General features: G+C 42.8%; 1 protein-coding gene across 1 annotated transcript in view; it reads left to right on the top strand.

The window, feature by feature from the left end:
• The window catches only part of PLXNC1 (plexin C1), a 71,385-nt gene extending 58,816 nt beyond the window's left edge, over positions 1-12,569 (top strand). Inside the window, exons 24-31 of the mRNA XM_071423281.1 lie at positions 1,589-1,643; positions 2,658-2,689; positions 2,778-2,885; positions 4,770-4,933; positions 5,370-5,517; positions 7,350-7,490; positions 7,586-7,660; positions 9,309-12,569. Of these exons, the coding sequence (XP_071279382.1) occupies positions 1,589-1,643; positions 2,658-2,689; positions 2,778-2,885; positions 4,770-4,933; positions 5,370-5,517; positions 7,350-7,490; positions 7,586-7,660; positions 9,309-9,413 (828 nt within the window). The 3' untranslated portion in view covers positions 9,414-12,569. The remainder of the gene's footprint in view (positions 1-1,588; positions 1,644-2,657; positions 2,690-2,777; positions 2,886-4,769; positions 4,934-5,369; positions 5,518-7,349; positions 7,491-7,585; positions 7,661-9,308) is intronic.
• The last annotated feature ends 175 nt before the right edge of the window (positions 12,570-12,744 follow it).

The following is a 12,744-nucleotide window of genomic DNA, read 5'->3' as shown; positions in this document are numbered from 1 at the left end:
CAATAATGCAACTGGCAAAGCAAAAACTTTTTCAGGTGTCCATGGGAGCAGCCCACCACAAAAAAAGTGATTTAGACAGCAAGATGCAAAAAGGAGATTTTTAAAATGTTTTTTTTTAAATTGGATCACGCTGTAAGAAACAGCAAGTATGGCTGCTGCAGTAATGATAAAGGGAAAGCATAGTCTACTCACTGCTAAAAGCATAATTTGTCCCAAAAATAAAACCTAGCGTATGGGCTTTGGTCATGGCTGCTCTGCAGCAATGCCTCAGATTCCTGGAGGGAAGCACAGTTCTCCCTGTGAGCGCTGCCATCTCCCTGAGGACAGAAGTCAACACATTTCAGCACTGAGCTGCCCCCCTACCTCTTGGGGAAGGAATGGAGGCAGCATGTTGCCCACATTGCTCTGGGAGGGGGTGAGCTGCTGGGTAGCATTGTTCCTGTTTATCTGTCTCCAGGGCCAAGTAGGAGGGATGTCTGGGTGTTGGTATCCCCTCACAAGCTAGCCTTACAGCATATTCCTATTTGTAGTGTGGTTTTCAAGTGTTCTGTGCTATCTAAAATAGTTCTGAAAGTCTGTATGATAGATGGAATCTCTGCAAAAAAAATCATAAAATAGATTGCATTTACTTTCCAGGAGCAAATGTAAGTGCAGATTTTTTTGGCACAAGACACAGCTTTTGATAGAGTATCTTAATGTTTAAACTGGTTTCTCACACCAGGCTGGCTGCCAAGGTTTAAAAAACACTTAAATTATTTTGGCAGAGATCCCTTCCTAGAACTGGCCGGTTGTTTTTGTAATTATAGAGGCAAGTACACTAGCACTTGGCAAGACTCAACATTTGATAGCAGAGCAGTGGTGTAGTTCTCAGTGGGAGCCATTTTTTAGTTACTCTTTGACAATAAAAGCATGGCTTGCCAGTTTGTTTTAAAGATAATGAGTAACATCCTGGCAACACTATAAATTCAGGGAAGGAGGAGGTTGATTTTTCCTAGAAATCCCAAGATGGTAAGATACGGATCTTGGTCTTATGATGTGTAAATATTTTGCTCAGTTTGAAAATAGTTCTTGGGAGCACCAGGCTAAACCTTCAGAATGGCCCCTCCACAGGACATAGGTAGAACAGACTGAGCTGAAAGAAAGGGGAGCAGAAGAGAATTCACCCTTGTGTGCACCTCTCTGCCTCACCTTCCCATAAGATTCTGTTGCAGTGGGTGCAGAGAATTTAACCTGAGCAATCTATAGAAAAATGGATGCAAGAAACAGCACAGAGCAATACATGAAAATTAAAATGTCTACATATGGGCTGAACCAGAAAAATCAAAGGAAGGGAAAGGTCTTCAAGGCTGGTGCACTGGTAGAGGTGCCTTCCCACATGGCTGGGTAATGCTGACAAGGTGCAGCTACTGCCTGTGCCTGAAAGCCCAGCCCTGGCTGCCTGCTGAAGGCTGTGCACACTGTGGTGAGAACAAAGCAGGCTGGGCTGTCCTGCACTGCCATGGGCTGAGGGACAGAGGAAATGAAACTGAGGCTTTTGTGAATTCTAAGCACTTCTGTTTCAGCATGATATGTTTGTTTTTTCTTTCAGATTTCAAATGGAGCAACCATAAAAGTCTTCAAAAAGAAGGCAAATACCCGATCAGGTAACAAACTCTGTGACCCATTTAAACTTTTGTGCAGAATGGTTGGGAATGCAGAGAACTGAGCTCTGATTGTATCTTGGGCAAAAGGAGGTCGGAGGAATTGGTACTTTAATAAAGTTGGGCCAAATGAAGAGCCTCAGCTCTGGGCCTCTGGCAGGCACAGTGGGTCTAAAAGCAAGAAAGAAGGCAAAGGAAAGAAGGACAGAAGGGCTTACAGTCCTCAGCAAATGATTGCCTAGAGATACAGGCTCATAGGCAGGAAAGCAGGACAGGGAAGTCCAGGTGACACAAAGAGAGGGAACAACTCTCTCTGCCTGGTGCCCAGAGCTGTGCATCACAGCCATAGTGCTGCACTGTCCAGAAACAGGAATGATAAAACCCCCACCTTTTGGTAATTTTCCTTATTCTCTTGAGTGTGTTTCTGAAGGCTTTGACTTCACTGTCTGAGCAGCATGTCAGCAGATAAAGGGTCCTTACAGGGGGCCAGTTCATCTCACCTAGCCCTGTGATGCACGTTGCTCTGACCCAGCTGGTGGATGAGGGTAGAACTTTCTGTAATCCCTATGAAGAAGCACACTCCTAACATGTGTTTCCTTATCATCAAAGTTAGGAGAGATGTGCATCTCTCCCTCAGCAAAGCTGAGGTGGTTTGTTCCCAGCTGTTGTGTTCAAGCCTGACCTCAGCCCACCTGCACTCAGCACTCCTAGAGGCTTAAACCCCTCCAATCATCTCATCTTGTCCTCCTTTTAGAGGAGCTGGGATTGCTGCCAGCTTACCCCAGCAGCAGAAAGGATGCTGTATCATAGTGGTCCAAGCTACAGGTTGGCACTAGGGAGGTGCACAGGGCCTGTGCATTTCTCAGAGGCTTCCCCCACACTCAGGCAGGAAAGGATGACATTGTCTCTGCTTGTTTGGCATCTTGGATGCACCCTGCTGCACGGCCCAGAGCCCAGCAGAACTCACAAGCTTTTAGCTGTGTGTTTCATTAATGGCTCTCTGCTTTTGTTGTTTAGATGTGGACTACTCAGATGAACACTGTCATTTGGTGAGTTGAACCATTCCACTGCTAAGTGGTAGATTTAATACTGAGCTGTATTTGGATCTGTGTAATCTCTCTAATCTCTTTGTGACAGATTTTACCAGACTCGGAAGCAAACAAAGATGTGAAGGGAGCAGGTCACAAAGGAAAGCAAAAATTCAAAGTGAAAGAAATGTATCTCACAAAACTTCTGTCAACCAAGGTAAACTGTAAAGGCTTTATTTGGGGGGAGGGCTGGTGTTGGCTTGGATAGTTTGGCATAACAGAAACACAAACTAAACCAGAAGTAGTGCAGACTTCCTGAGTGTAAATCAAATGCTAAATGAAAAGGTAGCGTACAAAAATCACCGTGCTAACTATGGGGGATGACCATTTGCAAAGACAGACACATTTCAGGTTTTCTAATACTAGAGTTCTAAAATTGTCTGATTACACATAGTATCTCCTTAGTAAGCACAACCTTCTTCTCAGGTTAAAGAAAAAGGTTGTTATTTAGCCTATGGAAAGTGAGTTTTATCACAGAGTTCCATAGAGTGAGAATGAAGCCCGAGTTTCACAAGATACTGCCCACAAAATAAAATAATCTGTTATGGTTTCAGATTAGGCATTCAAAATAACTAGATTAACTTTAAAAGCAAGGTCCTTAGGATTTATAATAAAAGTACCTAATTTATACAATGTGCATTGCTTAGGAATAAGTCCTGCTCACTCCCTCTGGTAACGTCATCTTGTTTCTGACTTAACTCCAAATGGTTAGAAAGCTCTTTGCAACAGCCTATTGCATAAAATATTCATGGGTGCACAACACTGAGCTGTGCAAGAGGCCTGAAGGGATGATGATTATAGCCTTTTGCATTTAAAAGTCTATCTATCATTATTTAATTAGGCTGTTGATAGCATCTGAAGTAATTTGGGACAGTCCCCAAAGTGAGAGTGAAGACTGGTCATTTCTCATTACCTGTGAAAACTAACATGAGCCCTCAGGAAATGCTGGAGTAAACCAGTAATGTCTTATGGTGAAAGACTGAGGTACAGAAGAAAAGATCAGGCTTTTTAGAAACAGGCCTTTTAAAGGGCTTTAAATTAATCATCTTCTCCAAAGTAGGACACTGCCCTGAACAACAGAGCTGTGATATTCTTTGCTGTGAAATTCCTCTCATGAGGAATTCCTCTGTGCACTAAAGGAAATTGCATCTCACCATCTCTCTCTCTGCTCCCCTCTCTCCCATACATGCACACAGACACAATCTCAGAGTTTACCCCATGAAATGAACTGGCCAGAATTCATCAAGGCCCTGGGATATGATTAAATCCTTCTTGTCAAGAGAAGATTGGGCTGAACTGAGCTTCAGAACAGATGTGAAGAAATAAAGCACAAAACAGTGTTTTCCTTTGTTTGCCTCTACTTATAAATACTCTGTGATTATGTCAGTGAGTCCAGCAGCAACCAAACCCTTCCTTTAATGAGCCAAATATCTTCACTTATGTATCAGAAATATCCAGTTTTCAGTTCTTCTCTCTAATATTAGTGTCTTATAGCACCCAAAGCTGTTATTCTAGAATTAGATCAAGTGCCAGTGCCACTTGGCTGTGAAGTGTTGATGAGCACATGTGTTGAGCTTGTGTCAACAGATGGCACCTGGAAGACCACTGCCCTAGGAAAGTGGCTAAACTGCTTTTTTCTCACCTCCCTCTTAATTCCAGTCACAAACTTCAAATGCTTTTAGCAACAGTGGCAACAGTATCATAAGAGTGGATGTTGTCTTTATTAGCCCAAGTGGTTCTTCCCACCTGTGATTTATCATGAAATTCACCATGATTCTCCTGTAACAGAGCTACAGGACATGTGACCTATGGAAGGAGCTCATTGTGATGTATTGTAGATTCATTTTTGTTACTGTCCTCTTTGCCAATAACCTATGGCCTTGATGTTTGCCAATAACCTACGGCCTTGATGTTTGCCACAAGCATGGGGTAATTTTCTGTGTGTGGTTGTCTAGGGGCACACACAGCTCTCTGAGGTAAAATATCCTATTCTTTGCTTGTAATAGTAATAGTAACAAAATACTAACTTTGTTACTTTTAGGTGGCAATTCATTCAGTTGTTGAAAAGCTCTTCAGGAGCATTTGGAGTTTACCCAACAATAAAGCACCTGTTGCCATCAAGTACTTTTTTGACTTTTTGGATGCCCAGGCTGAGAGTAAAAAAATTACTGATCCTGATGTGGTTCACATATGGAAAACCAACAGGTATGCCCATGGGATATACACAGGGGTGCGTGTGCTCTCTGAACACATAGTTGCAAAAATGAAATGTGTCAGGTGTGAGCAGAAGAATAAGATTTTGGCATGTCTGGGAATAAGATGTGGTTTGGCTTTGTGGATAACAGTAACTTTAGTGTATTGATTTAATACAGCACAATCAGAGCTTCCAGGTCTGTGCAGCCTGCACACCGACTTCACACTCTGAAAGAAGTAGCTGCAGATTGGGAGCATTATTTGAAGCTGGGTGCCTGACAGATGTGTTTGCTCTGTAGCCTTTGTTCCCTGACCCCTTTTTTAGCGTGAAGAAGCAGCCAGGAATGTGCTTTGTTCCATGACTGCAGTTGCAATTAAGGACCATTTTAAAGCAGTTGTGCTACTTGAGTGGTTGATTTGAAAGATGTTTGTTCTTTCTCCTGTCTAGTCTTCCTCTTCGCTTCTGGGTGAACATACTGAAGAATCCCCAGTTTGTCTTTGACATTAAGAAGACTTCACACATAGATGGCTGTTTGTCTGTAATCGCACAGGCCTTCATGGATGCCTTTTCTCTCGCAGAACAGACACTGGGGAAGGTAATGCTGCCCCTCCAGTCTTCTCCTACTTTCTCAACCAGTCTTTTTCAAATGTATAATGATTAAGATGATGAAATTCTGGATCTGCTGATATTGGGGGCAGAATTGTCAAGGGCCTAATTAAGCTGGGTTTCCATTCCTCGTTGCTCTGTCTCCTGAGACTGAAGAATTCACCAGTAGACAGATACAGCTATGAGAATGCCTTATTTATAGTTAACTGCTGCTTGTTTTCTCTGCAGTTCAGTTCTGCACAGTGTGTTTACACAATAGGTGGCAAGAAGATGGAAATTGTAAAGTTCTAATGAAGTTTTAAACAAAGGTCTTAAAAGTATTAACATTATTTGATAAGTAGTCCAAATTTTGTCTGCCACACACCAGTGTGCAGAAAACACTCACAATAAGCTAGTGGAAGCTGTAACAATACTGAAAGACCTCTGAAGATTGAAACAGTTCCTTTCACATGTATTAGCTGCTCCCTTTTTATATGCAAAATTATTTGCTGGAGCAACAAGGTCAGGAATCTTACATTCAAAAATTCTTTAGTATGGTGTCCAGAACTCTGGGGATCAGAAATACTTCCTTTTTCCCCAGCTATTTTCCTTTTCTTTGGACCAAAGCAGGAAGTTTTTGTTCAGGCTCATACTACTGAGAAAAACAGGCTAGAAACTTTTTAGCCTGAAAAAATTTATATTAAAATGGACTGATTTCCTATGTGATCTAATCCAACTGCTTATCTGTTAAAGGTAAATAGTAATTAATGTGCTTGTTTCTCTTACTTTAGGAGTGAAGTATATTAAATTAAAGCTAATCACATCACTTCCTTGATGGAAAAACTGCAAATGAGCATGGTTGTTAGGTTTCTGTGTTTAACATCCACTATGCAGAATTGTTGAAACAACAGCTCCTGTTAGCCATTTGAAAAGGGGTGCTGAAACCTGATAAAGGTTTGCAATGCAGCAAACATCTTGTGACCTTTTAGTACTAAAATGTATTTACCTTCATGATTTTTAGGCTTTAATCTTGAGACATGTTTTAGCCATTTAGAAAACAAACATTTAAATTACTTCATCACACATTAGAAGCATTTGTGACAACATAACACAAGGTTATGTCATTTATTGTCCAGAGCTTAAACAGGAAACTACCAGCACCCACTTTTACATTCTGAAAATCAGTTTTCCAGGTGGGGCTTTGGCTTCTATCACAAGCATCAGCACTTATTTCCTCAAATAAGCCTAAAGCTCCTGGATAGGTTAATGCTGACTGGGGTTGTTGAAGTCCTGGGGTGAAGAAAAATCCCTTTGGCTTTGTGCATCTGGCAGCCAACTCTCCATGCTCTCAAACCCCTGAGGGAAAGGAGTAGTAGGGACCAAAGAGACTTAGGGGAACCTCTGCCAGGACAGCAGCTAACAAGACTCTCTGGTGTGTCACTGCCAGGGATCTTTCCTTTCAGCAGTACTGCTGAAAGGAAAGATCTTGTACGTAAATTGGGTTTTGGCCTCAGGAAAAGGTTCAGCTTTCATAATCTTTCAGGTCTAGGGATCTGTAAGGAGGAAGTGAGAAAGAAAAATATGTCTGAGGGACAAAAAGTCATCAATCCTGATGTCAATAGAAATAATTACATGGCAATTGTCACAAAAGACAATACACTATTAGTGAAATCCTGCCTCTGGTTTGCATCTTTGTTTTATAATCTTGGTTCCTTGCATATAAGCGCAGCAAAGAAAAATGAGTCACGCAGACACAATTAGATGTAATTAACTGCGGGGAGGTGGAACCTCAGGAAATCTGTGCTGTGAAAAGTTACAAGGCTTCAATTTTGTTCTTTTAAGGAAGCACCAACAAATAAACTTCTCTATGCTAAGGACATTCCTCTCTACAAGAAGGAGGTGAAAGCGTACTACAAAGCCATCAGGGATCTGCCTCCATTGACCACTGCAGAGGTTGAAGAATTTCTAGCTCAGGAATCTAAGGTATGATTGAGAAGCAGCAACTTCATTTGCTTTCATGTTAAGTTGTTGTTTTTTTTAAAGGAGAAGTATCTGACCAGAACTGTTGTCTGTTTCAGAAACATGAAAATGAATTTAATGAGAAAGTGGCCTTGTTTGAAATCTACAAATACATAGTGAAATACTATGATGAGGTAAGCACACCTGCAATTTCAGCTGAATCCTTAATGTGGGGTAACACAGTAACCAAGGGCTGGGCTGCTGTGAGACCTGCTGGGTGCCGCTCCCAAGGCAGCCCCTCCTTAATGCAGCCGTGGCTGCCGCTGAGCTGGGAGGGGCTGGAGCAGCGCAGCCCCCAGGGCGCTGCAGCCTCCACCCCTCTGAGGGGGCACAGGCCAAAGGTTTTGTCAGTGCCCTTTACTGTCACTGCTGCATTGCACAGAGACAGTAGCAATAACATTTTCCCTGCAGTTTTTGAGGAAGTTCCTATATAGCCAAGGCTTCTTGTTTTACTGTGTTTGCAGAGTCTCTGCAAATGCCCGTCACAACTCCTGTGCACGTGCTCCATTTCCCTGGAGGCTCAGAATCAGATTAGACTGTAGCACCAGGGTTCTTGATTTCACAGTCAGTGCAAACACCTCAGTGGAGCACACAGCCTTAAAGCAAGAGGTGCCCCTTTCCCATCATAGCTGTCTTAATGCTCTCCTCTAATAGTCTTTCTCTTAAAAAGAAACAGCTATAGTTTCCAGTCCCTGCTATTACTAACAAAAGAAATCTTTTCTCAGCTGAAAGTACTTAGGCACAGGCTACCTCTAAGCTGCTTTCTAAGAAAATCCCTATCCTCCACTTTGCATGATAGGATTCTCCACTCCATTTTGTTCAGCATCCTTAACAGAGGCTGCGTGTGCCTGTGCAGGGACTCAGATAAGAGCCAGCTGGGGTGTGTTGCCTGAAGGCCTCCTTATGCTTCCAGCAGGTTGTCTGGGTTTCCCAGCAACCAGGCCTTTCTCTATTTCATCCTCAGCAGCAAGCACCAGCCCTTGCTGTAGTCATCCAGCTCTCAGTCACCTGTTAGCTGGCTTACCACTTCTGATCTCTGACATCCCAAATTACCTGGATTCAGCATCAAATCTTTGCTCCTGAAACAAGCTTGGGATGATACTCAAAATTGCACCATCCTTTATTAAGCTCATTAAAATGATTGATACAGGAGAATTCAGTGTACTTTCTAGTCTTAGTGCCCATTTTTGCTTTTTTGAAGCTAGTACTAAACATAGCCCATCCTTAGAAGGAAATCTTCCCTCTGCTCTTCCCCCTCTGGCTTTTGACTGGGAGTAGCTAAATCTCTTTCATTGTTTACTGAGACCTGTCCTTGTGTAGCATTGCCAGCAGAGATTTCAGACAGCAGTAGTGCTCCATTCTATCACCTGGGCCAGAGCCAAGTAGGTGAGTTAGAGGAAAAAAGGCAGTTTATTACCCTTGGCTTGTAGGGCAGAGGAAGAGAAATAAAATATCACTTGCAAATCTTCTGTAGGGTAAAAGCTGGAGCACTGACCTTGCCTCACACTCTGAGAGATGAGCATGTGTTTGGTTTGTTTTGACTTTTTTGTTTGGCTCAGTCATTCTTTTGTGGAAGTGTTGCAAGTCCTGTGATCAGAATGACTTGAAGGGAAAACTACCAAAATAAAGTGTTAAAGTCTGAAAACAATGTTTACAGATAAGCAGGCACTCAATGCATTTTTCTGTCAGTAGTTGTTAGAGTACAGAAAAACAGGCTTTATAAAATAGCAAGTAAAATAAGCATTAAAAACAATTATTCTCTCTTCTGCTAATTGTTAACAGATTATCAGCAAACTCGAGCGAGAACGGGGGTTTGAAGAAGTCCAGAAACAGCTCCAGCAAGTAAAAGCCTTATTTGATGAAAAGAAAAAATGCAAATGGCATTGAGCAGAGCACTGATTCACAGCACCACTGTGGAGGATTTTCTATTAGTGCTACTGTTCCCAAAACTGTTTTGACTGACTTTATGTACAGGGTTTGAAACATTTGGACACTCTTCTCCACTCTGACCATTCCACGTAATTGACGATTGGGAGTGAAATATGGGCATGGTTACATATTCACACAGGGGCATGTGAAAGTGAACCTAATGTTGGCAGGGTCAACATTTTTAGGTACTTGAGCACACATAACCCTTTAGTTGAAAAGTACCATCTAGTAAGCTTTTTGCTTACTTTAAAATAAGGTCATAGGAGATGTGTAAAATACACTGTAAGTTCAGAGTTGCCCATGTGAACTTGCAAGTCGCTTACCTCTTTTTTTTAAGAGAAAAAGCTGATGTTTCACCACATCCTTTCAGCAGCTTGGCAAACTGTGAGGGTGAGAATACGGGTCAGCTGCAGCTTCCTTCCTTCCTTCCAGTCAAATGTTCACTAGATCCTGTTCAGAAAAAATAAACCACCAAAAAAACAACAACAACAAAAAAAGAGAAAACTACCAAAACAAAAGAAAAACACACAAAAAAAATCAACCTCAAACACATCAAAAAAACCCAACAACAACCTGGCACCAAAGTGACACTTAGGATAAGTGTGTTTAGCAGACACAGTGGGTCTGAGGTTGGAAGGCCAAATGCCACATGGCAGACTTACCTTTGTTAGGTTAGAAATTCCATGTCCAAAGTGAAGCAAACCACTGAGGGGAAGAGGTGAGGGGAGGCTTTTGGAGAAGGGCATTCAGCCACCATCAGTCTGTGTTTACATTTTTGACCTTTCCATCCTTAAATAAGCTGTGAAACACTTGTGAGCAGCTTCACAGCTGAAACTGCACTGCATCAGGACACTTGTGATTTGATGAAGCAGCTGCCCATGGCTGCACTTTGGTGCACAAACCTGTACTCAGGTGCATGATCAGCCCATGCATCAGTGCTAATGGTCCTGGCCAGCCTTGCCATCTGTGTACAAGGGCCTCACAGACCTAAAGCCAGCATGTGGGGGGGTCAGCTCAAAGGTTGGTTTAATAATATTTAAGAACAGGAAGACTGGGGTTTGAGACACTGATACAAACTTGCTGGTGTTGGGGTGGGGAGGGGTAACTGTCTGCCTTAGTCCAGCTGGGGTTTTTTGAGGCTTGGCCATTTTGGAAGGAAGGTGTCCATTACACTTGCATGGAAAGCAGGGGCATGGCTGTGCTGCTGGGATGGGGCTGGGGCTGGGGCAGTGGCTTCTGAGCAAAGCCACAGAGGAGCAGCCGTGGCTCTGGCTCTGCTACAGCACCAGCACAACCCTGCCCTCCTCCTACAGAGCTGAAAGGGTTTGTCAGCCTGGACTCTGCTTCAGCCACAGGAGGCATGTTCTGAGGCTGTCACGTGCCCTTAGATTCGAGGTAAGGCATTCATGACAAGGAGATACATTTCCACACATTTCTGGAGGGATCCACCACTGCAGGTGAGTGGTGTAGCACAGTGGCCCACAGGAGAGGGAAGAGCTGTCACCTGCCTTGGCAGTGGGAAAGGTGCCATGGGCTGTGAATGGCACAGGTGGCCCAGGTTTGGTACAGAAAGCCAGTGCTGGGGCTGTGAGCAGCCAGAGCTGGCTGCACAGGGTTCCCAGGCAGCAGAGGGGCACATGGTGCTGAGCTGGAGGAGCCCCAGAGCTCAGGCATAGCTGCTAATGCCGCCTGCTCTGGTCACAAAGGCAGCTGGCCCCAGGCACAATCCCAGTGGCAGAAGCAAGGCAGGCTGTTAATGTGGAGAAAAGCAAACACAAAACAGGGTCCTGCTGGTCTGCCCCTTCCCTACCATGTGATTGCACAAGTTGTTCCTCTTACATACCAGAGAGGGCAGCCACCAACCAACCCATACTGTGATGGCTTTGTTGGTTTTTTTTTTTAATTCAAGTCTTACACTTGCTATTAAGTTTACACTTTATACTTGATGGAATGTATGGCTTTGTTCAGGACACTGCACTACAATGTTGCAGTACTTTCAGCAGTTCTGTGCCTGGCACAATGTATTTTGATACGTTCAATTTTAATTGGAAAAAAACCCCACACACCTCTAACCTATCTTGCCCTCTGTCCTAAAAGAGTGGACCATGGCTTGACTAGCACTTAAGCTTGGAATACCTGCACGTAAGGGCTTGATTTTTATTGTTCTTAATCTAACCTTTTAAAGCAGCATCAAATAAATAGAAAAAGCACAGTAATTGATACTGAAGGAGAGGCAGGAGTGGATTATACTTTCCAGTTAGTTCTCTTCTGCTTCAGGTGTTTGCTGGCAGTGCATTCAAATGAACTGTGATAGTTTTGTTCAACAGTAACCTTCTGTACAGGCAGAAAAGACAACTCCAACATTTCTGCTTGAAAAACTGTAAAATATAATCTGTTTGCGTGGGTCTGATCCTGTGAACTTCACTATATGTGTTTATATTGATGAGGAAATGAAAATCAGTCCTATTCTGTATTTGTACTACTGCTTGTTTGCTACAATAGCTTTAATGATTTCTAGAGATTAAGTATGTGTTGAAGCAGGCCCTGTAGCTTTACCTACAGCCTGGAATAGGATTATTGCCTTTTATTCAAGCCTCCTAAACAGTGTCACTCTGTTAGTAAACCATTTTTAAGTCATACTGGGACTTTGTAACCCATCAAGTGGATCTCACTAAGTGATGTGAAGTATAATTAAGTGATTGTGGCTCTTTTGGTAGGTTTGGGTCAGCATACAAAACATTGGCACACCTTCTGTATCTGCAATTTGCCATTACTGTCACACAGAGAAAAAGAACCACCTCTGACTATTATGGGTACTATGGCAACACAACAGTTCTAATCGCATCCTCAGAAATGAAAAGCAAACTTCTCTTCAACTTACTTTCCATGTTTACAGGCAAACTGCTATGGCAAACAGCGTGTTTCTAACACTAGCTTACAGAGCATTATTTTGCAGTCATCTAGTTTGAAGTCAAATCTTACTAATGTGTAAAGTAATTCCTGTTGTACAGAAGTTAATCTGTTGTTTAAAATGAATGGTTAAAAAAAGTGCAAAAGACAAATACATGTTGGTGTTTGTATGGGTTTATCTAGAATAAAAGCATTTGGAGGTTAGCTTGATTGTGTACTTTAAAATGGTTACAAGAAAGCAAACACAGCTGGTAACAATGTAAGGTCATGCAAGGAATGGAGTGTAAGACACAGAGGGGCATCAGATGAGAAGCAGTGCTGCAGCTCCAGCCCTGCAGGTCAGCACAGCACACTTCCATCAGCCTGAAATTGGGAAGAA

The sequence above is a fragment of the Agelaius tricolor genome, unplaced genomic scaffold (genome assembly GCF_023055355.1).
Source record: "Agelaius tricolor isolate 1412-34295 unplaced genomic scaffold, bAgeTri1.0.p SCAF_3, whole genome shotgun sequence".
Classification (NCBI taxonomy): domain Eukaryota; kingdom Metazoa; phylum Chordata; class Aves; order Passeriformes; family Icteridae; genus Agelaius; species Agelaius tricolor.
The sequence above is the reverse complement of the archived record's forward strand: the minus strand, read 5'-3'. Positions and strand labels throughout refer to the sequence as shown.